This window comes from Antechinus flavipes, chromosome 6 (assembly GCF_016432865.1).
Source record: "Antechinus flavipes isolate AdamAnt ecotype Samford, QLD, Australia chromosome 6, AdamAnt_v2, whole genome shotgun sequence".
Lineage (NCBI taxonomy): Eukaryota > Metazoa > Chordata > Mammalia > Dasyuromorphia > Dasyuridae > Antechinus > Antechinus flavipes.
The window spans coordinates 77,028,618-77,056,062 of NC_067403.1; the positions used below are offsets into that span (position 1 = coordinate 77,028,618).

General features: G+C 45.4%; 2 protein-coding genes across 5 annotated transcripts in view; one reads left to right on the forward strand and one right to left on the reverse strand.

The window, feature by feature from the left end:
• Nucleotides 1–15,880, forward strand: part of DCLK2 (doublecortin like kinase 2) — a 202,192-nt gene extending 186,312 nt beyond the window's left edge. For 2 of the 4 annotated variants that reach the window (XR_007948403.1, XR_007948404.1), the window contains 5 exons: nt 3,263–3,359; nt 3,744–3,824; nt 5,660–5,776; nt 8,755–8,837; nt 11,213–11,308. Coding sequence is in view for 2 of the 4 variants with exons in the window: in XM_051966349.1 (XP_051822309.1) it covers nt 3,263–3,359; nt 3,744–3,824; nt 5,660–5,776; nt 11,213–11,440 (523 nt within the window). In the remaining 2 variants the exon portion in view is untranslated. Of the gene's footprint in view, nt 1–3,262; nt 3,360–3,743; nt 3,825–5,659; nt 5,777–8,754; nt 8,838–11,212 lie in introns of all 4 variants that reach the window. The other 2 variants (XM_051966349.1, XM_051966350.1) reach the window with 1 other exon arrangement.
• Nucleotides 15,881–17,514: 1,634 nt separating this feature from the next.
• LRBA (LPS responsive beige-like anchor protein) overlaps nt 17,515–27,445 on the reverse strand; it is a 745,582-nt gene continuing 735,651 nt past the window's right edge. Inside the window, exons 55-56 of the mRNA XM_051966352.1 lie at nt 19,590–19,741; nt 17,515–19,005 (exon numbers count right to left, since the gene is read on the reverse strand). Coding sequence (XP_051822312.1) covers nt 18,915–19,005; nt 19,590–19,741 — 243 coding nt within the window. The 3' untranslated portion in view covers nt 17,515–18,914. The remainder of the gene's footprint in view (nt 19,006–19,589; nt 19,742–27,445) is intronic.

The window sequence follows — 27,445 nt, forward strand, 5'->3', positions numbered from 1 at the left end:
ATGTTTAACATGTATTGGACTACTGCCATCTTAGGGGAGGGTGTGGGGGAAGTAGGGAAATTGGAACACAGGGTTTTGCAAGGGCTAATGCTGAAGAATTGTCTGCATCTGATTTGAAAAATAAAAAGCTTTTTTAAAAAAGTGAAGGTAGTAGGGTGCAGTGGATAGAGCACTATCCCTGAAGTCAAGAGAATCTGAGTTTAAATTCGATCTCAGACACTTAACACTGCCTAGCTGTGTGACCCTGGGCAAGTCACTTAACCCCAATTGCCTCAGCAGAAAGAAAGAAGAAAGTAAAGAAAGAAGGAAGAAAGAAAAGAAAGAAAGAGAGGAAGGAAGGAGAGAAGAAAAGAAGCAAGAAGAGAAGAAAGGAAGGAAGGAAGGAAGGAAGAAAGAAAGAAGGAAGGAAGGAAGGAAGAAAGAGAAGAGAGAAGAAAGAAGAAAGAAAGAAGAAAGAGAAGAAAGAAAAGAAATAAAGAAGAAAGAAAAAGAAAGAAGAAAGGAAAGAAAAAGAAGAAAGAAAAGAAAAAAAAAAGGCAGTGAGCACTTTGTAAGCATTTATTATGTACCTTCTATAGTACCAAATGCTGTGATACAACCACAGGCAAAACAAGCAAGCAAACAAAATCCAGTCTCTGTGCTCAGGGGGCTTACAGGAAAAGACTGCATACAAATGGGATCTGAATGGAGGGACAGAGAAAGAAGGTCCTTGAAGCCTGGTGTTGAAGCCTATAAAATAAGAAGCAAGACAGGGAAGGAGTGAAACGTGGCCGACCTGCAGTCCTCCCCAGGATGGCCGGAGGAGGAACTTGGCAGAGGCAGTAATAGGCTGTTCTGGGAGGGGATTGCAGTGAGGGCATAAGGTTGAAATCTGCAAAGTCAGATCTACAGCAAACCCGAGGACCTTCTTGCTCTGCTTAGTTTTGGCTCCCGAGGTCCTTTGGAATTGGACATTTTGCTTTCATTTGAGAGGCTGTATGGAGTGGAGGAGGCAGAAAGCCTTGCTTGCTATTTGCTACTCATGTGACCTTAGAGATGGCTTTTTATTTGTCTGAGTCTCAGTTTTTTCATCTCCAAATGAAGGGAACTGCATTAAAGAAATGTTAAGGGTCCGTCCAGCTTTGGATTTTATGTAGTTATGGGTGAATTTAATGACAAATCAGCCACCATCTTGCATAACTGATGGTAGAGAGATTACCCCAGCACCACAGGGCACTCACTGCTCTTTGGCTTTCAGATGCTAAAGCGTCTCTACCCTCGAACAGACAGGGACTTGCGGTCGACATCTGCCTGGCTGAAGGAGATGCAGGAGCTATGATCTGCTTTGAGCAATTCAGTGGAATTTTTTTTAGTGAAATCATAAGAAGAGCAGCTAAATGGTTCCAGTGCCTTTCCCCTAAGCTGGCTCTTGATCTGAAACAGCCTTCCCACTCCTTTCAGTGGGGTCATCATCTTGGAGATAAAATACCTCATAATTGGGGTATTGATAGAATAGTTATTGACAGTTTCTTGCCAAAGGGCAAATGTTTATATGGGTAGGAGTGTCCTGTCTTTGCTTTTTTCCCTGCATTATTTTAGAAATTTCTCTTAAATTAAATCAAACTGACAAATGTTTGTGAAACATTATCTGTTGGATCAGTCACATTTGAGCCCAGGGTAGTCAAGGATTGAGCAGGAGAAAGAGGAGGAGGAGGAGGAGGAGAGGAGGAGAGGACTCTTACGTACAACTGGGTAAAGGGGAAAATGTCCAAGACTTCAGGAATGCTGAGTGCACATTCCGACCTTTGAAGTAAATGACCACCCTGGCTGGGTGTGCCTCATTCACTTCCCCATGTGGCTTAGTTAAGAAAGTCCTTAGGTTTTTTTTTTTTTTTTCTTCTAGTGTAGCTGGATATCATTCTTAAAAATATGGCAGAGGTCTTTTCAACAATGAGATGATCCAGGCCAATCCCAATAGACTCTGATGGTGGAGAGAAGACTATGAGGACTGAGTGTAGATCACAATATAGTGTTTTTACCTTTTTTTGTTGTTGTTTGCTTGCTTTTTTCTTTTTTTCTTTTTCCCTCTTTTTGATCTGATTTTCTTATGCAGCATAATAAATGTGGAAATACATATAGAAGAATTGCACACATTTAACATATATTGGATTACTTGCTGTTTAGGGAAGGTGATGGGGGGGAAAAGGAGGGAGAAAATTTTGAAACACAAGGTTTTGCCAGGCTGAATGCTAAAAACCATTTTTGCTTGTATTTTGAAAATAAAAAGCTATTATTTTTTTAAATATCAACGAAAGCATTAGCGGTTGGAAATTAGCCTCCTATTTACCAGTTGGCAAGTCATTCTATGCCTCAGTTGGCTCATCTGTAAAATGAGAATAATCATAGTACCTCCCTTCTTTGGGTTGCTATAAGGATCAAACATGATAATACACGTTAAGCATTTTGTCAGCTTTAAAGCTTTATTTAAGTGCTAGTGCACTATTACTCCTACTGTCATTTTTCAGTCAAATGGTAGATTAGCACTAAGGGAGGTTGATAGTCTTTGCTAAAATTGAGGTTTGGATTTATTGGATGTGATTTCTCTTTGTTGTCTCTGCTTCCCGATACTATGGTCATTGATTAATCCTATGAAGAAATGAAAGCTGTGTGGTAAAATGGGTAGAGTGCTGGGTGATCCTAGTAGAAAAAACCTAAGTTCCAGTCCAGGCCCCACTGACACTTAGTAGCTGTGTGAATTTAGGCAGCAACTCTTTGAGATGTCTCCATTAAGGCAGGGATCAGCTACAGCTTGCAAAGTTCTGGACGTACACATACATAGGTTTGCATATATGTGTATTATATTACCCATATATTTTGTGTCTGTATAGATGCCTTTGTTTACAGTCAGTTCATAACCTTTACTTAAGAAATAAATCTTCTTTTGCTTAAAAAAAGAGAAAAAGCGAGGGGCAGCTAGTGGTGCAGTGGACAGAGCACCGGCCCTGAAGTCAGGAGGACCTGAGTTCAAATCTGGTCTCAGACACTTAACACTTCCTAGCTGTGGGACTTTGGGCAAGTCACTTAACCCCAGTTGCCTCAGCAAGAGCGAGAGCAAGAGGGAGCGGTAAATTATAGACACTTCTGTCATCTGAGTACCAGGAGCTCCTTCCTCAAGTGTTCTGGAGGAACACAGGTCTAGGTTGGAATACTTTTCTCCCTTTCTTACTCTCCCTTGCCACCTAATCTTCTGACTTTGATTTTATTCTTTGTAATGTTGCCTTAGTGAGAATAACCTTCAGGAAGACCTCTTTGATCAGATCCTTGCTGGAAAGTTGGAGTTTCCTGCCCCCTACTGGGATAACATCACTGACTCGGCAAAGGTAAGCAGGTCCCCCAAAGCTTTCTTTTACAGATACTTGGGTGTGACTGGGAGAAGGGACCCTCGGTACCCAGTGGTGACCAGCCTCCGCCTCTGAGCAGCCCCCGCCTGCAGAACCTGGCTCTGGAGTCCCGCTGCAGGCCTCCTCTCCCAGCCCTAAGCCACGCTTGCTCTCAGACGGAGCCCAACCTCGAGGTGCCTTTGGCCACAACATCTGAGGTCTGTGGCCCCGCCTCTGAGAGACCCTCAGAGACCCCCCTGTCACATTACCAATCTCCCAGGGAAATATTAGGAAAATGGCTTCGGCCAGGTGGAGGACAGTGCACCACCATCATCAGAACATCTCTCCTTCTCTTGTTCTTTGCTCTTCTTCATTTCTTCCCAGGAATTAATCAGCCAAATGCTGCAGGTCAACGTGGAAGCTCGATGTACGGCCGGACAGATCCTGAGTCATCCCTGGGTGTCAGTAAGTACCTCCTCCTGCTCCTTCCTGTCTCCATGTGGCCTCTGCCCTCCCCGGGGTTCAGGTATAGGGAGAGTTCCATATTTAATTTTAGTAGTCAAGAAGACTCGTCCACACTCGGACCCTCCATGCTCCCCTGACATTCAGCGTGCCGTCCCACGAGGGAAACGCTCCCTTAGCCATGGCAATCACAGGCAGAGTCGCTTCATCTCTATGAGCTCCAATTTCCTTTTCTGTAAATGAGGGATCCCTGGTAGCGATAGCAAGAGTAGATTTTCTACTTCAGTGACTGGGAAGACCAGATAAGAGTATGAATGTAAGGAGACTTGTAAATCTTAAAGCTTTAAAAAAAATTTAAAGCCCTGCTATCGAGTGAGCAAAGAAAGGGGGTTTTTGGAGAGATCTCAGATTAAGGTGTGTGTGTGTGTGTATCATCTATAAGAGAAAGATCTGGACCCTTTGGGCAGGCTGGTGAGGTTCTGGGTCCCTTCTCTGAAGAATTTTTTTAAATAATTGAAAGAAATGCTGAATTGCATTTAGATGCTAGTGATCTAGGTGTCCCTTCTTCCAAATTCAGAGACCCCCTGAAGCCCATCCATTGATTGTGGATCCCAGGTTAAGTACCCTCACCCTTGTGGGAGGCTAAAAGGTTCTTTCTTCCCATCCATGGATGACCTTATGGCCTGTCCAAGGATGTTCTTTAAAAAGCATTTCAGTTATATCTGGATGCAATTCTTGAGTTTGGTCTTATAAGGAATGGCAATTACCCAATGGCCACATGCTAATTTGTATTTTCCTTATGCCTGGAGTAGGGAGGACCAAAGCTGTCACACGTGCTTGGCCCAGGGCACAGTTCTGAAATTTGGATTCAGGACCTCGAAGCTTATGTATGGTATTAAGTCTTTCATGGAATTTAGCAATTTTTAGGCTCCTTGGCTGATTAGCCTTGGCAGATAAATAATTAAGTAAATTATCTATTGAAATAATAAAACAGCCAATCAGTTTTAGTATTATGTCTTGTAAGGTGTAGTGAAGTATCATAGAAATTCTGCTTAATGGGCTTATAAATATGGGGTGAGGCAGGAACTCCTGATTCTTGGTTCCTCAGTATTAAGGGTAGACAAGGAAGGGGTCTAAAAGTTGCATATAATCAAAGACTTAAAAACATTTTTATTTGTTTTTATTTATTTAAAAAATTTTATTGAAGCTTTTTATTTTCAAAACATATGCAAGGATAATTTTTCACTATTGAGCCTTGCAAAAGCTTGTGTTCCAATTTCCTCCCCTTTCTCCCACCCTAGATGGCAAGTTATCCAATCTATGTAAAACGTGGTAGAAATTTAATCAAAGACTTTAAGTTGGAAGGTACCTCAGGTGTCATCTGGCCTTGTACCAAGTAAAGAACTTCTCATTGTAATATCTGTTTGATGGTTACCCTGTCTCTTCATAAATATTGTCCAGGGAGAGAGGAAACTCACTGACTCTGGTCAGAGGTTCCAGTTAGAAAAGTTACTGGGCCGAGAAGCTCTTCTCGGTAGCAAGGGAAATGCTGGCTTGGGAGCAGGACCTGGCTTCCCCAGCTGGAAACGGAGGGGGTTGGATCCACTGCCTTGGCAGCCCCTTTCCGCTCCGGAGCCCAGGACGAGCCGTGGTTTTGGCCGAAGGGCTCTTTCTGAAGGAGGCTGGTGGTCCGGCGGCAGAAGGCTCCCCTGGATGGAGGCAGGGCCAGAGCCTGTTTAGTTGGGTTTAGGTTTCCCAGTGAGCGTGGACGGGTTTTTCATCTGCCTCCCTCTCGGCCTTGGGGAGTGGGAAAGTCACCTGCGCTTCTCTCTCCATAGGATGACGCCTCCCAGGAGAATAACATGCAAGCTGAGGTCACAGGTAAACTGAAGCAGCACTTTAACAATGCCCTCCCCAAACAGAACAGCACAAACACCGGCGTCTCCGTCATCATGGTAAGTGGGCCCAGCCACGAGTCCCACGGGCAGGCCGGGAGCGCAAGCCCAGGGAGAGGGCCCCGTCCGGGGAGCAGCGTGTCCTAGCTAGGGCGGCCGGGGCCTTGGTGTTTATATCGGGAAGCTTGCATGCCATGTGTTGGCCCCGGACCTCAGACCCGAGCAGGATTTGAGTCCTGGGACCCTTGGCTCCCACCGGCAGTACCCAGGACCCTCCCCTCCCAGTAACCGCTCCCAGGCTGGCACTGCGCGAGGCTTTCGGGGGTCCCTGTCTCTGCTCTTTTTCGGAGACGCTTCGGCTCTAAGAAAAGATTCTCTAGCGGAGATTCTGAGCCTCATCCCTCTGGAAGATAACTGCGGTGCATCCGGAGTGATGGAATGAAGAGCAGCTTAAATGAGCTTTTGGCTGAGGAACACAGAAAGTAGCATCAAAATAGAAAAGGTGCCTGAAGGTGAAGATTAGCCCCTTATGGAAAATCTCCAGTGTTGTTCAGACAAGGGGGAATCCAGTTACAGAGGTACCAGTGTTACTGGGAGGGTCCGGACGTCAGGATTCTGCGGACTAGAACTGAGGCGCTCAAGTCCAGATGGACTACGACTGCTCGAGCTGCTGTTTGCCACCTCAGCATCTTCTCATGGGGGTATTCTCTAGTGGTCCTGGTCATCCTAACTCTTCCCCCTCCCCCCACCTATCCTGAGGGTCTTTTCCTGGCAGTTCCCCCGGCCCCACAGTTTTCTGCAGCTGTTCTATCCTTCCCTCTCAAAACTCTCACATTCTTGGAAAAGTCCCTGCCTATTCGCCCCCTCTGCCCCACCTCAGTCTTGGAGGGCAGGTAGCCAGGGCTGGTACTGACCCACTCCCACACGACGGGTTTAACAGCACATTTTGGAGTGCCTGGGGACCTTGCGTAGAGGGGACCACCTCAGGGGTCCGCCTGCAGAGAGCCCCCTCTCCGGGGCCCAAGTCGGCCTCTCTGTGTCCCCGGGCCGCCTCGGCCTGAGCCCCAGGGGCCCCCTCAGCCTGCCTGAGCCCCCGGGCCGCCTCGGCCTGCCTGATCCCCCAGGCCGCCTCGGCCTGCCTGAGCCCCCAGGCCGCCTCGGCCTGCCTGAGCCCCCAGGCTACCTCGGCCTGAGCCCCCAGGGCCACGTTGGCCTGTCTGAGCCCCCGGGCCACCTCACTCTGTCTGAGCCCCGGGCCACCTCACTCTGTCTGAGCCCCAGGGGCCCCTCGGCCTGCCCCAGCCCCAGCAGCTTCCCGGCTCTCCCCTTCTCCTGCCACATGCAGGTTTGTGGAAAGGTCACTTCCCTCTGAGCCGCACCGGCCTTTGAAGCCGGCCCCTCGGGTTCCTTGGCAGCCTTCCCGAGCGGGCTTGGATGAATCACAGCAGTAGACGCTGGGAGCCCCGATGTGCCTCGGGTCTGCGTGGGGACCAAAGGGAAGGCGCGTTTGTCCGGCCTTGGCTTTTGTGATCCTTTGGCTGCCGTCAGCTGAAAGGCCTGAGAGAGTAAGTGACGGGGAGGCTGTCACAGCCGCCGTCTGAGGCTTTGAAGGGAACCGTCTTGGCTCAGCCAACAGCAGGAGCCCATTAGCCAGGGATTCCCGCGCATCCCACTTAGAGCCTGCTGCACAATGGCAGGGGAAGGCGAAGCACTGCCAGGTCTGGCCCAGCCTGGGGCAACGGGAGGAGCTGGTGCTGAAAGCCATGCTGGTGAGCCAGCGTTCTGGAAACTACGCAAACCCTCCAGCTGGACAGGCGGACCGTTATCTCCCAAATGAGCTGGGGGCCCCGAGCTCTCCTCAGAGGCAGGCCCTTTATCGAGCCGCAGTGACAAAACCCCGCGTCGTTGGGTGAATCTCTTTCCGTCAGCGGGGGACGTAGGCGAAGGTTCTGAGGCCCAACGGCGGTTCCTTTACTTGACCTTCCTGAATCCTCGTGTCTGGACCTTTCAGATTATTCTGCTCTCCTGTTGATTGGAAGCAGTGCCCCTCGTCCCAGGGACCAGCTCACGAGCTTACAGTTAACTTCCAGCCAGGGGTTCCACACCCACAAGCCCCCCCATCACTCAGGAGGGCCTGGGAATTTCCAGGCGTTCTGGGCTGGGTCTCCGTGTGGCTTGAGTCCTCATCTTCAGCTCGTTGGCAGACGTCTGTCTCACTTTACGTTCCCTACACAACTCTGCACGTTATTGTGTGTTATTAAGTCAGCGCCAAACGTCAGCAGTTCAGAGCAGCAGGAGCACAGGGTGATTTGGACCCTCGCGGTAGCATTGCTAAGTCACTGCTGAGTGACCATGGTTTCGCCCGGACCACCGCGAGGAGGGCAGTATCATTTGGACCCTAATGATTCTCATTCGTCCTGGAAGCTCAATAATGGAGTTTAATTTATCTTTCCTCCAATCCCCCCTAAAAAAAACAAACTAAAAAAAATCTTAGAGAAGCAGCATTCTATGGGGGGGCGATTACTTTCCTCTGGCACAACACAGGGGCTGGGGCACAGTTGTGTGGTGGAAGCACATCCTGCTGCTGTGTTGTTCCTGTCATTCTCATCACCTATTTATAGAGATTGTCTGTCATTCTTTTCTTGGGATAAATTTAAAAATCTGGGGGATAATACTTCACTCTGTGCTCAGAAGTTTCCCAAATTCTTCCCCCAACGATGTCCCCTGGGACGTCTCTCCTAAATTTGAAAACTACCTGAAGGGAGACTGTACGGAGGATTTCCCCAGTTAAGTCTCGGAAGGGGGAGGCTGGCACTTGCCCGTTCTTGCCACCGGGACACAGGCGTAGTTTCTAGATGTATCTGGGAGATAAATGGAAGCAGCGTCACGCTGGCCTCTTAGAGATTCCCCCTCCGTCCCGTGGAATCTGGGGCAAGCTCACGCCGGCAGAAGCCTTCGGAAGGACTGAGGGATGTTGCATTTGCGAGCGGAGCTCACCGAGGGGAGGTTGATGATTTTATCTACCTTTTATTTGACAGTTTGATTTGACAGTATGAGAGGGACTTCAGAGTTCCATTCTTTGTCCTGTTGAGACTGTGGATAAACGTGAAGCAGAATCCCGGTATTCAAAACGCTCCGCTTAATCAGCGCAGTTTCTAATTCGCAGCCTTCTCCAATCTGCATGCTTGTCTCAGATTTCCGCCACAGTCCACGCTTAGCTTCTTATTGGTGTGGGATTTTCTGGCTCTTTCGTGTCCCGACGTCCTCCTTAGCCGACCAAGCGTAGTCACAGACACCGTAATTCGGGGATGGAGCTTCTCTGGCTGCTGCTGCCTTCCACCCACGAAAAACCAGAATGAGCAGGAGCCATTCAAATGGCTCCCGCTCCGAACTGCCCCCCAGGGTTCTTTTTGTTCGGTGGGACCCACAGCATCCCAGTGGCAGCTGGGGATTTTGTTTTCAAATGCATTTCTTTTATTAATTTTTTTTTGTTAAGGTAGATATTTGTAAACGTGGCCCAGGGCAAAGAAAGTCAGGATCTGAGGAACAGGATTTTGAGGTCGGGGAGGCAGTTTGGCCTGTGGGGCGCCCATCAGACAGACCTTACCGGGCGAGGGCAGCTCCTGCAGGACATCCCTTTCTGACAGAAGTCCTGGGGGCAGGGGGGGGGGGGTTGGAGTTGGGAAGACCCCTGGAGGCTGGGTCCCAGTCTCAGGGGTGGAATGGAGGTGAGGCCATCCTGTGGTGGAGCTGGGAAATGCAACGAGAAGCCTGGCTCACTGCTGCCATACTAACAGCCAAAGTGGCACTTGGGGGGCAGCTCAGGAGAGGGGGATTTCCCCCGCCCACGATCATGTTTCTCCTTGGGGGTAGGTTTGGGGGGCAAGTGGGGGTGGAGGAACCTTAAAAAAGCAAAAGAAAATGTTTGATTGGTGTTGGTTCTGTTTAAAGTAAGTCTAGTTTCTGTCCCTTGCTTCCTTCCTTCCTTCTTCCTCCTCCTCCTCCACCGCCTGCATTGCTTCCCTCTGACTAGGTCCAAGGCAACGGTACGTACTAACTGCAACGCTTTGTTCTGCTGCGCACATGTGTGTTGGTCTAATTTACAGGAGGAGAACAGGAGAAAGAACGCGGGTCTTGCTTGGTTTCCCTCTGTCCCCTGGGACGAAGAGAGTGGGAGCTGGGAAAAGGGGGCTTTTCAGGCTACGGGACCCCCACTGACATGTATACTGTAAAGGGGACAGTGCAGGACTGCAGCCCAAAGACCAGGGTTATTGTCCCATCTTTTAATTCTTTTTTCAGATGTGTGACTTTAGGCAAAATAGTTGACTTCCCTGGACCTTTAGCTCTCTCTCCTGTTAAGTGAAGGGGGTTGGACCGGCCGATTTCAGAGTTCTCCCCTTCCGCGGTGATTCCTGGTACTTGTTGAAGGCTTGTTGAAGCCTTGAAGGGGAAATCTCCTTCAACAAGTAGATGGCAAGAGTTTCTGGTCTATCTTATTCTACCTTTTCTGAATTTTATCTTCCCATAGATTGTTCTCTGTGAGAAACAGTAGCAAGTTGGGGCTGGAAAATTAAAAGAAAGCTCCCCTAGTTCAGCCTCCTCATTTTGAGGGGAAATGAGGCAATTGCAGAGAGAGGTATCCCAGACCAAGAAGAACTCGCCCTGTTTGCTGAGCTTTACCCTTGCTTTAGGAGCCGGATTCTCAGCAGCACATTTGTTCTGAGCAGAGCAAACTTGCAAGTGCCACGTTGCGTGTGCTTGTGTAGTAAGGGAAAGTCCGAGGACCAGCGGCCATAAATGGCCATATCCTCGGCCTACATGTCCCTGGAGAACTGGCAAAACCACCCAGAACTGAGGGAGAGGAGAGAAGTTCGGTGCTCTCCTCCAGGCCGACAGGAACACGCTGCAGGGTCACCGAGGATTCACCGAAGGTCCGTTTTGGGAACCTCGGAAGGGGTCAGGGGAGACCCTGCGGATCACTGAGGCTGGGCCTCTGGCTTTTCAGCTGACAAACCTCAAAGAGCAGCAAGGGGACTCACAGCCCCCAGTCCAGCTCCTCACTGCCAGGCTGCCTGGCTGAGGGGAATTCTTCCTTATTTGTTCCATTGGCCCCAACCAGCCCCTCACAGTCCTGACAGTGACATCTTTCTGTGATCAAGAATCCCTTGGGTTGGGGAGGGGCATTTCAGGGTTTGGGGGCAGTGGGTGGGAGTCTCCGCCAGAATGGAAGTCACAGACATGGCCCGGGAGAGTTGAGGGGTTCCCGCAGTGCCCCTAGGCTAGGGCAGAATTCGGTCCCAAGGCCCGGTTCCTGAGGGAGGAGACCCGGAGATTTATCTCTTTGAGTTTCTGCTGGGGAACAAAGCCCGGCGTCCTTTCTCCTGGGCTGCTCTTGCGTCTGGTGCATGCTCCGTGTGGTGGTTGGTACTTGAACTGGCGATGCTTTAATGTGGTGCCGGGTCTAACCTTGCTGTTCCTGTGCTGTTTTCCCGACAGAACACGGCTCTAGATAAAGAGGGTCAGATTTTCTGCAGCAAGCACTGTCAAGATGCCAGCAAAACCGGGAGGGAGCAAACCTCTCCCCTTCCTTCTCCTGCCAAGGAGCCTCCCAAGCCCGAGTCTGCAGACCGCCATCCCTTTGCTTCTCCGGAGACCCCTGCCTCCCCCAGCCCCCGTGCAGCCGGCGGTGACCGCGCCGGGTCCTGGCGGCGCCTCCGTGACTGACGTGGCCTGCGGCCCAGGGGGACGTTGGGAAGCCCAGTCTCTCCTCCCCCCTTCCCTCTCCCTGCCGTGGCCTTTTTTGTGACCCCGGGGACTCACGGCCTGCTGTTGGGGAGTACTGTGGCTTGTGGGAAACTTCTGGAGCTCTGGCATCTGCCTTGAACATGCTGTGGGATGGACTCGGACAAACACATTTTGAGCTTTTTTAAACATCCGATTTTCTGTTTAATGGGCACTTCGACCCTCTCCCCTTATCCCTTCCCATCAGCAGGACTCATAACTTTCTCAAGCACTAACTAATTGCATTTTTGAAATAGAAATCCTTTGGATGGACGAAGATATTTCCTTTCTTTGAAAATGAAGAACTCTGCTAGACAAACATTTTTCTGTCACAGAAGCAAAACCTTTTTATTTGCTTCTTAGCTCATTGGCACAGGCCAGTGTCTTGTCAAAGAGATGCATCAGTGTGGAAAAGGTAAGCACCAAGAGGGAGGAGAAATACGGTCACTGGACCCAGTCCTCCCAAACCTGGACCTAGAGAAGAGGTGACGGTAACGAAGAACACCGATTAGTTTTACTGCTCATGAAAACACTGGGTATTTATTTATTTGTTCGAGATTAGTGGGAAATGGCGTTTCTTTCCTATACGTTCCAAAGTTTTCCTTTTGCTCTCCTCTTCAAAAGTCACATTTCCCAGGCACTTTTAGAAATAACAAATCAATATTTGGTGGCTCGACTATCTGGTGCCAGAGGATCTGGATTTGGGCTTGTTTGCCCTCCTACGGAAAGTAGACAAAGAAGATGGAGTTCAATTGCCTGAAGGGGCCAGAGATGTTCCCTTCCATCCTCGTGCTTCTGCTTCTTGTGCCCGGCAGATCCTGGCAAGGACCACTGAGATGAAGGACCTTGAACATTCTGCAGCCTGATGCCCTCGGAGGAAGATAGTGCACCCTCGCTAGTGCGGGGAAAGGAGGCTTTTCCTTCCCGTCTCTTACTTTGCTCATTTCAGTAATGTCTCTAATCCACTGATTTGGTTTTACGCGCTCATCTTCCACAAGCAAGACCCATGTGATTCATTCTGGCTTGATATTCTAAGTTTGCAGTACTAACAGACGTGCAATAAACTTTTTTTTTTGATGAGAAAACAATCGTTAGTTGGAGGGAGGGAAGAGCCAAAGTCACTTCATTGCTCTTGAAGACTCTTGGACCCATTACTTTATTTCTGTCAAGGTCTGCTTTGAGCCAGTTTTAGCAGAAAGCAGCACCTCTTTGGGCTGGGGCCAGCATCGAGGAGGATATGGGGATGGCTCTAATCTTTAGGGATAACTAATGGAAGGAAAAAAGGCATTCTTAGACCTGTTTCTTTCAAAGATATCCCAGACAGAAAAAGGTAGAATATAAATAGTAATGGAGTGAGGAACACTCATCCAAGTGTAGGAACCAGATAGACTTAGAGAAAAATGTGTGTGTGGTTGAAAGATTATGGTTTCATTTAGAAGTGACTAAGTTTGGAGAGGGCTGGACCATGCTGAAAACCCAAATATGACCCTAATACATGATCCATCAGCTCTTGACTGAGTCAGATGAAGATAGGCTGTCACATTTACTGGGAACAAGTGGTCTTAGCTAATCTGGTACTTGCATCACACGTTTTGATACTGGTTTGCTTTAGGCCATTTGTCCCATTACTTTTTCCATTTCTGCAAAAGGAAGATAAAACTTATTGTTTGCTTTGTGCTAAAGGCTAGTTAGTAATCGGATAGAGAGGCGCTTTGTAGGGAAAGGTGAGAAACTACCTAAAATTAGCTTAGGGAAGCCAAACTAATAAGCTTGTTTCTTATTGGAATGGGGGATGCCCTAGTATAGTATTCTGTTCTGAGCTTGCCATGTGACCCAATTTTTCATGCCCTCCTTTTGATTGATGGGACAAAGTATGGCCCCCATCCTGGCAAAGCCCACGAGGCTCTGTCCTTGCACCTGACTGTTTGACCTTGTTATCAATGATTTATATGAAGACATGCAAAATCTGCTGATTAAATCTGTGGCTAATAGGAAGCTGGGTTGGATAGCAAATAAGTGCTTTATAAAGAGAGGCGGAAGGGACTGCACAGGCCATCTGGTTCGACCCCTTCCTTTTACAGATGAAAAAAACAAGGGCCATGGAGGTTAAGTCCAGGTCACATGGATAGAAGTATCAGAGATTGGATTTGAAGATGACAATCAGGCTCCAAACTAATCTTGATAGACTGGAGTGATGGAGCCAGGCCAAGGTAAAATTTAATAAGGGAGGGGGACGGTTCATGTATTACCTTACATTTAGTTTTATGAGAAATGTATAAAGATAGAATCAGGAGGAGCTAGGTTGGGTGATAGTTGTTTGTGTCAAAAATCAAGCAGTTGTTAACATGTGAAGTGAAAAAAAAGCCCCACGGTTAATCTTCGGTTCCGTTAATTAGTCCTCTGGAGTTTGGGCTCAGTCCTGGGCGCCACCTCATAAATGGGAACATTTGTGAGCTCTCGGGGGACCAGCCACGGGAAGAACGGCCTGGAGGGCCTGGGGATGATTAATAAAGAAAAGTGCTGGGCAGGGGAAGACATGGTCGCTTCAGCTTCTTGTAGGAATTTCATGTTGAAAAGAATCAGATTTGTTGGGTTTGGTCCAGAGCGTGGAGGCGGGTAGGGCAGCAGTGACAAGGAGGCAGATTTGGGCCTGGTGCAGAGAAGAACTGTCCCAGCTCCTTAGAATTGTACGGGAGAGGCCGCCTACCAACGGGGGTCCTATAGAAGAGGCTGGATGGGTGACTGTTCGTCCGAGATGTTCCCGAGGGGTTTCCTGCAGGGGGCAGGAGGTTGGACTAAATGACCTTTTAAGTGCCCTCCAACCGTTGCGATGTCAAGGCATTCAGAGCACGCATCTGTTAAACACCCTTCGGTTTGTTATCTTGCAGAAAGAGTTCAGGATCCGAACCTGCGGCCTTCCGTTCTGGGCTTACGCCAGTTCCGGCGTGGCTTCCTTAACTGTTGTTGCGTTAGCGGCTTAGGGGTGTCTGCCACGGCAAAGCTCTGCAGTCGGTCTCTGTAGCTCATCCTCAGCCTTGGCGCTGTCTTGAGGTTACCAGGGAAAAAAAACCTGACAGGTGATAACTGGCTAAGCGAGGGCCTTAATTACTGGGGAATTTCTCCTCGGATGAAAAGCAAACTTAGGGGAAGCAACAGGGGCAAGTAGTTTTCCCACACTGGGTTTGGTTCGTTTGTTTGAAGTTTAAGGATCAGACGGCGGTCAATACGGGGAAAGGAGGAAGGAAATGAAAAAGAAATCGGAAACCGAGGCAGCCCATTCTTCCTGATCTGCGTGTGAGGGAGGACTGACTATTGTGACAATTTGCTTTCTTTCAAGGAATAAAAACCCCATAGAAGATCTGATTTCTCCTATTGTAGCCTCCAGCTCCAGCGACTTGATGACATTTGCAGGTGTCTGGCCTCTCCTGATTTGTGGAGGAAATCCATTCTCGCACCTTCTTCCAGACTTGGGACTGAGTGCTCTTTTGGGCTCTTCCCTCTAATCTCAGTGGAGTTTTGGAAACTAATCCAGTGTCCCTAATAGTTGTGATCAGGATTTTGGACACCTACAAAAGCTGTCATATAATCAGCTTTAATCTTGCTGTAAGGAAAATTCAAAGGCTGATGTTTTTTCCCTGTTCAAGGTACATTTTCCTTTCTGGCGTATTTCCATTTGATATTCCCCAAACTAATTTCTTCCCGTGCACCGGCCACCCACGAAGCACACACAACATGGAATGGAATAAATGTTATAAAATGAGGATCTTTGTAATCAAGTGCTAAAACATGGGGATGCTGTCGCCACTACTTGGAGGAGAAGCGGCGCTGTATAGATGTGGGTATGGTTTTTAATGTGTTTAAATAGGTTAGTGTAAGGATATGCACATATCCATCTTTTGGTGTGTTTGATGTCTGTAAGCATAGGTGGGTCTGCTATGATTCTCAATGATGTCCTTAAACTGCTCGTAGAATGGGGCCGTTCTGTATGGATCCCGGACCCCTTGGGCAGTATGGTGAAACCTGTGGGCCCTTTTTTAGAATGATGTTTCTAAGTGCATAAAATAAAATATGTAGGATTACAAAGGAAAAAATTTACATTGGAATAGAATTTTTTTCTCACCGAAGTTCATGGACCATTTCTGAAATCAATCCATGGCCTCCAGATTAAGAAGTCCTAATATTGCTACTACCCCACCCCACTGGGAATGCTAATTATAGATGGGAGCAAAGGAGTATGGTGATTTAAAGGGATAAAGGACTGTCCAACCAAGTTTATCTTTGCTGAATAGCAAAAAGTGTCTAGTGAAAAATCTCTACTCTTGATTTCATATCCCTCTGGATAGAAACTACTTTGATTTCCTAATTAAATGACTGTTCACTGAAGCAGATTGTGTTGATTCATCCTATCTTCCATTTGTATTCACTAGCATTCTTTTTTTATTAGAAAATCCAAAGCTGAAAGTTTTCTGGAAGGGGCACGGAGCAGGAGACAGAGTTCAAATTCAGCCTATTATTCCATGCGGGCTTATTTTAAACATTACTCATGTGAATGGGTGTAATCTGGGGTCATAATGCATATGATGTGTGATCACATGGGCACCGAGCTTCCAAGATGGAAATATCATCTCTCACTTATTTATTGTGTCCTAAGGTTGAGTTGCATCCTATACACGAGCCGGCATAACTAGTATTTTTAATAAATAAACCCCTAAGTTAGCATTCCTGTTGTCCTCAATGGGGACCAAATTTCTTTTTCCTGCACGGACCATCATGGAATTATATTCATACCAATCTTTGTGTAAGTGTCTGCCAAGTTTCCTTCGATACTTACTCTTTAAAATTTCATAGGTTCTCCCTAAAGAACTGGCTATTCTTAAAACAGCAGAACTTCAGGATAGTAACACTTAAATGAAGATAAACATGATTAAAAAGAAAAAAATCTTACATTTCTTGATGCCATCCATTCCTTACCATCAAGTCCTTGGATTGCTGCCCCTGCTGACTCGGTCCTTCAGGCAATGGCCTCTTTCATCTTTAATCATAGTAGCACCTTTACCCAGTTTTTAAAATGTGTAAATTCTTGCTTACATTGAATGGGTGAATGAATGAATTCTTTGACATAAAAATGGGCTCAAGCTGGATGAAAGAAACAAATGGCAAATTCTTAACCCAGGGTTAGGGAACCTTTTTTTCTGTCCAGGGCCATTTGGATGTTGATGACGTCATTCGCAGGCCAAACAAAATCCAACTTAAAAACTCAAGCAGTGGCAGGTGGTCGTACCTAGCTTTCAGCTCATCATCATCTGTGGTTGCCAAATGATTTTCCACCCCTCTTATGGCCCACGGGTTAGATGTTTCCCACTCCTTTCTAAAACATGGTTCTAAGTAGAAGTAGGTTTGCAGTGATATTAGTCACGCTATTCTTTGAAGTGCAATTTTACTTGTGTAATAGCTTTCATAACTGTGGACTCAGATGTGAAAAAAGAATAAAGAAACCAAGATGGCCTTGATTATAATAAGGCTACTCTGTAAATACCTTAAGGTATTTTATATGTGCATTAAAAAAAAAAAAGTATCTGGCATGTAGTTAGCTAGCATATCAAGCTCTTTTTGCTTCTACTGGCTTTTTAAATATAACCATGATATGGCGAGCTGAAATAATTTTCTGGTGAGTGGCAATTAGGTTGCTTGAGTTAATTCTGTAAGGAATTTTATAAAGATACAAATAGTTTTGGAAAACAAGGTTGCAAATGTCTAATTTGGGAAAGAGCTTCTTAAAATTAGTCATTCGCAAATAAAATCAGGCATCATAGGATTCATTTAAGGAACTCTGTGTCCTGGAGATACTTGTTCCTATTGAAGAAAATGTCAGGGTTTGGCTGTAGAGTTCCCTTAGCTCGACGGAACAAATATTTATTAAGCACCTACTATGTGTAAAGCTCTTTTAAAAGGTGATCCTTAAAGGTTTTCAAAGTGGCCACAGAGGTGGTGGAGGAGTAAAGACATCCTTTCCAATATTTCAATTACAAATTCTATTTTATTCAATTGTTCACTCAAATTGTTTTCTCATTCCAAATCTTTGCTTTAGAGAATAATTGATGTTTAGAAAAAATGAGTCCTACTTCAGTAGGCAGCAAGAGAAATAGATATGGAATGTCAGTTTCCACTCAAAGATCACCACATACAAAGAAGTTATTTATGCAATACAGACTTACAAAACAATACAGTCCTTTTCACAAATATGTTCACAGAATTCTGCACAGCAATCTGGTAGAAAAGTAGAATCAATTATGCAACACCAAAATAACTTATTATTCCTTAGTATAAATCACGGTTCATTTCCTAAGGGGATGTAGAGAAAATTTAATGACATAGTTGAACTGGATGCAAATAGGAAGTAAAAAGTGTGTTGCCAAGTGCAGCACGGGAACGGATCACTCTGTGCTCTACAATCAGGGAGAGGCTTCTGTTCTAAAAGATGGGAAGGAGGGGATAGAAAAGCAGCTTGCAAACCTGGAGCTTCTGCACAGGGAGGAGGAAGAGGCTTGGACCCTGGTCGGCCTCGGTGCTTTCACAGTCAAAAACAGCAGAAGTGTGCTTTGGTACCTGCGCTGAATTCCAAAGTAGAAGAGATTGCTCGGACACGTCCGTCCTCCCGGGTTGGTGTGCTCTAAGAGATTTCGGGTAAAAATGAGAAGGAGGCCGCCACGTCCGCTACACATCCCAGGACGACCTCAAGTTGGAGTTCGACCTCTTGCTCTTGACCACGTGGCAGAACAACAGCTTTTAAAAGCCACCCCCCAAAACCTAATTGTCTAGGCCTAGAAACATGCTTGAGTGTCAATGGAAATGATTCATCATCAAATTTTAAATTACAATTACCATAATTTAAACATTACTATTTAAATTCCAGAAACTTCAGTGTGCTCGAGAGAAACAATCATTTGGATAATAACAAGACACAAAGTCTCTAGTACAGGTAGCACAGATTAAAATCCCCATACCCCAGCATTATAACCCATTTCCCCATTGTTAAAATCATATTTTTCAAGATTACCGATAAAGCTTTAAACGGGAAATGCGTTTCTTCATAATATAGTCTATAATAGTGGCTTAACTCACTTTATTGTTTTCTTTCTATAATGGGTGAAAATAGACTTCTAATTATGACTAAAAATATAGATTTTGTAACTAGAGAACCCAGCAGCCAGTTTTCTGCTTCTCTGCCCTTCCCCCCCAAAAGTCAAGCAAAGTCTACAAAAATAGCAATTAAGTTTAAAAAATAGTTTGCCGTTTGAGCAAATTTAAGTTACATTCAGGTAGGATAGCTATTTAGAAGAGAACGACGCTATGGCAGGACGTTGCTTTCCGGGTCTGACGGCTCGTCCCCGGCGCCAGCTCCATCTGATTTGCATCTTCAATATCGCGTTTGGTATTCGTGATGCCATCGGTTAAAGTCATTGTAGAAAAGCACGATGCTCCCGGACGCCATGCCGGTCATGATGCACCTGGGGAAAGTACAAACGCAGAGTCAGGCTCTGACTCGCCAGTGCTTTCGTGCTCTGTTTCTTGGGTCCCAAGTCACCATTTGGCTCCGGTCACAGGAGTGGTAGTGAGGTAGTGAGGGAAAGGCCTTCCGAGAGCCCCGTGGCAATGATTTGCTCAGAGCCGGGGGACAGCAGTGTTCCTTTGCCATCCAGCTAGGAAGGAACAGCTAAGGGCAACAGAATCGAGGAGTCGGCCTAACTCTAAAAAAGCCTCCTTTGTCCCGGCTCTCGGCTTTTCTTTGGACACATGGTCTGGTTTCATTTGATGGGACAGAGGAAGAGCAACAGGGAAGCCCTGAAGATTTTGGGAAAGAATATGAAGACCAATAGGAAAACTACTGTAACAATCCAGGCAAGAGGTGATGAGGGCCTGAACTTTTGATGGTACAAAAGCTAATGAAACAAGCTGAAGCCACCGGAAGGCAGGTTCACAGCAAGGCCATCTGTTTTATAGCCAGCACCCGGCCAACAAAGAAAGCGCCCTCCACTTTGGCTCCTGAGAATTAGTCTAGCAGGAATGTTTATTACTATGTACGATTTTTTACCTTTGATCATAAGATAGAGCCATGGACCGAATCCCAGCGTCACAGCCCGGGTAAGCGAAGAGTTGTTTGAGGTCGCACACCTGCCACACCATGACGACCCCGTTGTCTCCTCCTGTGAGCAGATACTGGCCATCTCGGCTCAGCTGCATTGCCTGAGGGGACACGATGATATCAGTGTTGTGAATATAAATATATTAAATATTACTTGTCTTATCGTCCAGTCAATAATATGTTGATATTATCTATATTCTATGTATCTCTATTTATCTCTATTCTGGGTGTTATTAGGGGCTAAGCACTTTAAAAATACTATCTGATCTGTACAGCATCTCCAAGATCTTTGCTGTTTTCCCCATTTTACAGGTAAGAAAACTGAGATAGAAGAGGTTGACCTAGGGTCATAGAGCAAGTAATGTCCCCAGCCAGATTTAAACTCAGATCTTCCTCACTCCCAGGCTGATGCTCTATCAGCTGAGCCACCTAGTTAGTTGCCTAATAGGATTAACATCTATAAAATCTAGTCTGCCAGAGAATTTTTAATACTAGATTTGAAGATTCCTTAGAAGCCATCTAGTCTGACTTTTTTCTTTTCAACTGATGAGGAAATTAAAAGAGGCAGAAGGCCAATCACTTTACTCCCACCACTTTTAATTTCCTCAAGATTAGGGGGAGCCTAGTAGATCTATGATGAGGTTTAAGAAGCTTTTGCAAAAGCCCACAATTCATAAGAATATTTGTATTCTAGAGCTTTCACGCCTCTTATTTTAAAATCGGAAACGGGGAAGCAGGGATTCAGTGTTCTAAATGTGCTTTTCCCCCTAAGAATGGTGCTCGACATTCTCTTTTGAAATCAAGATCTCAAGTGGGATGGATAGGTTCTGAGAAGCAAAGACAAATTAAACAGTAAGAATATTCCTCAAGGAGCTTATGTTCTCCTGAGACAATACAGACACAGTAAGTAAACAAGAAAACCAGACAAGAGGGCTGTCTGCTTGGCTCAGGATTGATAAAGGCTTGAATTCAGAAGGATCCGACAGTCACTAGCCGAGCGGTCCTGGGCACCTCTTGATCCACTGGAGCAGGAGATGGCAGACCACCCCAGCAGCTGCCAAGACCAAGTGAATCACTCCAGAACTGTCTCAGTCCGCAGGATCAGGAAGAGTTAGACGTGACTGAACGACAACAAATAAGACAGTCTTGGGAGGGAGCATCCTGTCAGCGTAGGGCTGCTGGTGAAGGATCAGGAAAGGGGGTGTCGCAGCTAGGCCTTGAAGGAAGCCGGGGGAGAGGAGAAGAGAGGACGAGCATCTCGGGTAAGAGGTGTGCTGGAGCATGGAATGATGAGGTCAGGAAACGGCTAAAATCCAGTTTCTACTTGAATGTGCTAATGGGCAATCAGATTGTGGTTAGCTTTAAATGCCAGGCAAGTGAATATGAGTTTTATCCTTGAGGCAACAGGGAAGCCCTGAAGATTTTGGGAAAGAATATGAAGACCAATAGGAAAGCTACTGTAACAATCCAGGCAAGAGGTGATGAGGGCCTAACTAAGTAACAAACAGCCTTATGAATGGAGAGAGGAGCCAAAATAAAAGAGTCTAGCTAAAAAGAGGGAGGGAAGAGAGGAAAGTCATTTTGGACATATTTAAGATGGGGGATTGGAGTATTTAGCGGGGAGATGGATTAGAGCTGAATATACAGATGAGTCATGTGCTTAGAGATACTTAGGAGAGGGTCAGTTAACAAAGAGAGTCCACAGAAAGAAGAGAGCCCACCCAAGATGAGCCCTGGGCAAAAGGCCACGAGGGCCAAACTGGAGAGAGATGGGAGCTCCCCGGGAAGGGGCTGACAAGAAAGGAAGTGGGGTAGGGAGAGTCCAGATTGTAGGCTGGGTGATCTTTGGAGATCATCTAGTCTACCCCCAATTTTTACAAATGAGGAATCTTAAGTGACCTAAAAAAAGGTCATCTAAAAAGTAACCTAAGTTTACAAAAGTAATAACTGATAGAAAAGGATGGGATTTTGAGTTTGGCTGGTTTTTGTTTGTTTTTTCCACTTTGAGTACATGAAATCTGACTGAAATGAAAACAATAATAATTTCTTGAGAAAGAATATCAAAGGCTGGTGCAAAAGAAGAGAAATTAAAGGGAAAAAAAAATGAGCTATTTTCTCAGCTCTGATTGGAGAAGGATGCTAATTTTAATGTATCTTTTCAAACAGGTTTATGAGCTGACTATCTCCCAGACTTATTTGCCTACTGAGGGATTGAAACTGACCTCATAGCAGGATCTTAATGTTTCCTCATCTGAAAAAAAACTCTAAGCTGAAATCCCAGAGTATTTCTTAGAATGGTGCTTTATTCCTTACTCCCGCCTGGCAAAGTTCAAAGGCCTAAGTTGATGCCAGAGCTCTGAATGCTGCCCCCAACCTGGGTCTGCTTCTTATCTGGGTTGGGTAGACACGTAAAATAACAGATCATATAATAATACCGCATTCTCCCCCTCCCCTTCTCCCTTCAAAGCCATCTGTTCTAATGCTAACAGGCCAGCAAAAAGGCATCCCAGAGTTGGTGGTATTTGCACCCTGAGGAGGGATGGGAAACTGCACTCCGGATGGAGAGCTGTTAATTTGAGGCTCCAGTTAAACACAACATTTCTGGAAATATGAAAAAAAGTGCCCCCCCTTCCTTTGGGGCATACAATATCTGAGACTACGAGCTTTCCTCTGGTTAGAAGAAAGAAAACAGGGCACCTTACAATCTGCTCTTTGAAAAAACCAAATTTAATATGATGAGGAACTGATGGGGTTTTTTTTTTTTAACATTGAAGCATATTCTTAAAAATTCTACTACAAATAATAGGTGAAGGACTTCTAGATACAGTATATCCAATAACCATATCTCTTAAACAAAATGCAAATATTAAAGTTTTTTCATTAGAAATAAAATAAATTATCCTTTTCTTTCATCTTGCAAATGACAATCTCCTGAGGCTCTTTGGAAAATGCAATGAGGACCATGACAAATAATTATTTGCTACACTTATAAAATTCTGCTGATGAAAATCCATTAACCTTCTGGTTGTGGTTCACTTGAGTTTTATACTTGGGGCTTTTTATTAGAGAAATGCCATATTAAAAGGTAAATTAAAACCATTAATCTTTAACCCTTTGATCTGATATCTAAGCATCTTAGTGATACTGATCAAATAAAAGGGTTTTCAAGACAATAAGTTTCTCCATATCATTTGTGTTAGTTATATTGCTTGCAAAGGAGGGGAAAAATACTTGTTAGGGTGTTTTTGTTTTGTTTTTTAAAAACCCATCGCAGTTTCTTTGATCGTCGAACACGTCTGCTCAGGTACTTCAAAGTGTGAGAGACTAAGATGTAGCGGCGTAAAGGTCAGGGGATTCTATCCCAAAGGAGCAACTGATATTGTACTCGTATCTTACCCAACATGGCCAATTCAGAATTTTAAGTGGTTCCCAGTATAGTTTTGCCCAGAGAAAACCAGGGCACTTTGGATAAATAGAATAACTAGTCTGGTTCTCAAGAAGGCACTGCTGCTTCTAATGGTGAGCTGTCACCATGACGGCTGTGGCAGTCTGCTGGGGACTTCTACGTTTCAAAACATGGTCTCAGGAAAGAAAAATAAACGAGTCCCTGTGAGTGAAATAGTGGATAGCCTCTGTTTTGGATAAAACAACTTTCCTGATCTGTACAGGCTGCCTCCTTAAATTTAAGTTATTCATTAAGACATCTAAACATTGCACAGTTGATGTACTGTGATATGCTATTAACCAAAGTGACATGGAGCAATACAGCATTTAAAATAAAAACAGGTGGGAAGCACTGATTAGGCCAGCTTCCCCGGGGTATGTTTGCAAGCCCCACTCTCTGAGAAAGGAATTGAGTTCCAGGCTCATGACTAATTTGCTTCCTTGGTCCCCAATCTGTGGCCATACATGGGAAGGGGTCTGAGAACTTTGCTCGGGGATTCAGGGCACTGCATACAAACACAGTGGTTCATTTCCTTCCTTCCCTAATTTCCCCCAGGCAGTGAACAGTGAAAGTGTCAGTCTCCAGGGCAGGTAAAGCTCATTTTAAGCACTGTGACTTTAATCACACAGTTGCCACTTGCAGGTTAGTATGATAAAGTGCAGAAGCTTTCCGAAAAAAGCCATGAATTGTTTAAGCTTAAAATCCGATGGGAAATGCTCGAGATGGGGAAATACAGGCTGCAGGGAGGAAAGGAGAGAAGGAGAGAAAGGTAGGTGCCGAGCAGACCGCTGCTATTGCCAATGGCACCTTCCTTAGGCTGGTGGTACCAACTGAAACACTCCAGAAATTGTTTCAGTCAGCAAGGGATTTTGAGAGATTTTTTCAGATTTATCAACTCAGCTGACAACATAATCGGAACTGAAAGTGACAGATTATCGACATTATGATTGTAAAGGAAGGAAAACCCTCTGATGTGTACTTGGTTTAAATGAAGTATTACAGAAAGGTAGAAAAAAATAATAGAGAGGAGAGTATCTGGTAAACTGGGCCTCTGGAGCAGAGAGAGGTAAGAGGAAGAGAACCACGACATAAAATGGAGAAGAGAAAGGAGAAGCAATAATTCTGCCTCTACCCCTGGGACCGTTTTCTCGCCTCTCTGAGTCCCTACTTTCTTTCCTCCTCAAATTTATTATTACCTCTCTCTCCCAAATGTCACAGTAGACCTGAGCGTCTGAATCCTGTGAATGGATTACAGATTTTTTGAATTGGAAAGACCCTTCCTCAGTAGCTCTCAACTCCCATACATTTCCTGCCCCTTCCCCCCCTCCAATACCATCTACACCACTCCTGACCAATGATCATTCAGCCTCGGCTTAAAGATATCCAGATATCCTGTGAGGGGGAATTTCCGTTGCCGTCCATTCTACTTTTGGACAGCTTTAATTGACCAAGTCTTTTTCCTGACATCAAGCCTAATGTTGCTTCTTTAACTTGCACTCAGGGGCCCACCAGAAACTAGTGGATAGAGCATCAGATTCAGGAAGACATGAGTTTCATTTTGTCTCAGATGTTTACTAGATGTGCTGATTCTGGCAAGTCACTGCCTCTGTTTCCTCATCTGTAAAATAGGGATAAAAATAGGGATTCCCCTTCCAGATTGCTGAAAACAAAATGAGGTAATACAGATAAAATGGATGACAAATCTGAAATGCTACATATATGTCAGGTGATACTGTTATTCCCTCTTGCAAGTGACAGTCCTTCAGGTACTCGAAGACAGCTATTGCTTCCCCACAGTTTTCTCCAGGACTTAAAAAATCCCAGTTTTTTCATCTGATCACATGATGGTATGTGTTTAAGATCCTTCAGCATCTCATTTACTCTCCGGTTTCTCAATGTCATTTCTCTGCTGAATTAACCACAACATTGCAGATATGTTCTGACTAGAGCGGAATACAGTTGCCTCCTTAGTCTTAGAAACAACATTCTCCTTAGGCATGGAGTCAGAAGCCTGGATTTTAAATCTAGCCTCTGACTAAGGCCTCTGGGCAGGTGACTGTACCTCTTTGTACTTCAGTTTCATCATGTGTAAGAGGAGAGGTTTGGGCCGGCTGGCCAGTATGGTCCCAGCCATCTTGAAATCTATAATCCTATGGTCTAGACCTTTTTTTTGGTTGAGCACATCATTAACTTCTAATGTATTTACATTCCAAAGCTAATAATATTTTCTCTGATAAAGAATATTTCTAACTTCAGGAATAACAACTGCCACAAAGAGTGAAAATGCTAAAATTTACTCTACAAAGTTTCAGAAACTAATCTTTTGTCTCTGTTAGAAGGCAAAGATTATATTATCACACAACTGATAATATTGATTCTGCAATAAACTCTAACAACGTACTAGAGTTCAAGTTGGGATATGATGAGACATGTACAGAACAGTACTGTGGGATCTCACCTATAAGGCAATTTGAGAATAAGGAAGAACCTTGAAAAAACAAGTGTCTTAAAATACTGTTGTGGATCCTTTCACATCACATATTTACACATTTACATGTACATCACATATCTGGGGAATATATTCTGGACTAGGGAAAGTGATCTCTTCAGATTCAAATGATATCAATCAACATAGTTATACAAATGATTCCCAAAATTATTTGCATGACCCGCACCTCTATCCATCCGTTCATCATCATTGGTACCTGTGAGACACGACACTTCACTGATTGTCCTAGACTAAGAACTCATACTTAATATGAACAAACCAGAACTCATCATCTTCCCTTCAAATTTCAACCATTTCCTGGATCTCTACCCATCCCTCTAGTGCTTTGATAATCTCAGAGTTATCCTCTTATTTTTTCCTTCATATCCTCCATCCTGTCATCCAGTCCCTTTTCTCCATTCACACTGTGAGTGCATCATAAAGATGTCCTCATCACATCTCATCTGGACTATTCTAATAGTCCCCTAATTGGTTTCTTTTCCTTCTTCCATCCCATTCTGTGCTCTACCACTAAACTGATTTTCAAGAAAACATATCTGACCATAACACCATAACATGGCCAAGGAGCTTCAGGGGCCTAGACAATAAAACAAAATGTCATGCAATGAGTCTTTACCAAGTGCCTCCTATGTATGGGCCAGGCACTCAAAGACAGAATCAAAACAGTTCCTGTTCCCAAAGAGCTCATGTTTCATCTGGAAGAACAATACTATACCTACTAAGTACTTATCCATATAAAGGACCTTTCTGGAGGTGGTTCCTGGTGACCAGAAGGATGGGAGCCCAGCATTCCCAGGATGGGGGACAGCGGTGGAAACACAAGGAGATGGCAGTGTCATGTGTGAAGGCGCAAGCTGTCCAGTATGACTGGATCACAGCGTGTGGGAACTGGGGGGAAAATCCTAAGACAATGGGAAGCTGTAAATGCCAAAGAGAACCTTCTATCCACTCCTAAAGACAGGAAGGCCTTCATGGAGTTGAGTGAGTAGGAGATATGGCTAGAAAAATGCCCTTTGCAGTTGAGCAGGCGATACAGGGATGCCAAAGGAAAAACGACTGCGGTGGGCAGGGCGAGAGGCCTCGAGGCCCTGGACTCTGTCCCTGTCGTGACGGTGTAAGTGGGGAGAAGGCGCGAGTGGGGAGAAGGTGGCTACAGGACACGTGGTAAGGACAGAAATGACTTTTGGAAATGGAGCTGATCTGATGGAGGACAAGCCTAGGTCAATGGTGGTACCCTTAATGACTAGGAAGACAGGGTTTGGGGAGAACATAATGAATTCAGAATGTAGAAATTGAGTTGACTGTGGGACATTCAGTTCAAGGTATCCAAAAGGCAACTGGCGATGTGGAATTGTAGCTCAGGCCTAGCTGAGTATATGGAGAGATTGTTGGTATAGAGAAGATAATCAAACCCAAGTGAACTGATGAATTCTAAGTGACAGAATGTAGAAGGAAAAGGCAAAAAGAGACTCTTGCGGGACATAGTCAGCAAGTGTGACATGAAGAACCAGGACAGAGCACTGTGTCACAACCCAAACAGGAAAAGGTGACCAACAATGGCAGATGCTACAGAGAGGTCAAAAAGTTTGAGGAGTGGGAAAAGGCCATCTTAGACAAGGTCAGAAGCCAGACTGCAGACAGTTCAGAAGAGAGAAGAAAAGTAGTGGATCCACATAAAGATAGTCACAAAAAAGAGGAAAGATACTGATTGATGGATTGATAATGGAAGAGACTTAAAATCATAAAGACTATAAACTCGGAGACTCTGAGTCCAAGTGTGAGATGTGAACTTCAGTAGTAGCTAAGTGAAGAGGAGGGGGGACAGATTTGAGATCTCTTATGCTGCTATGC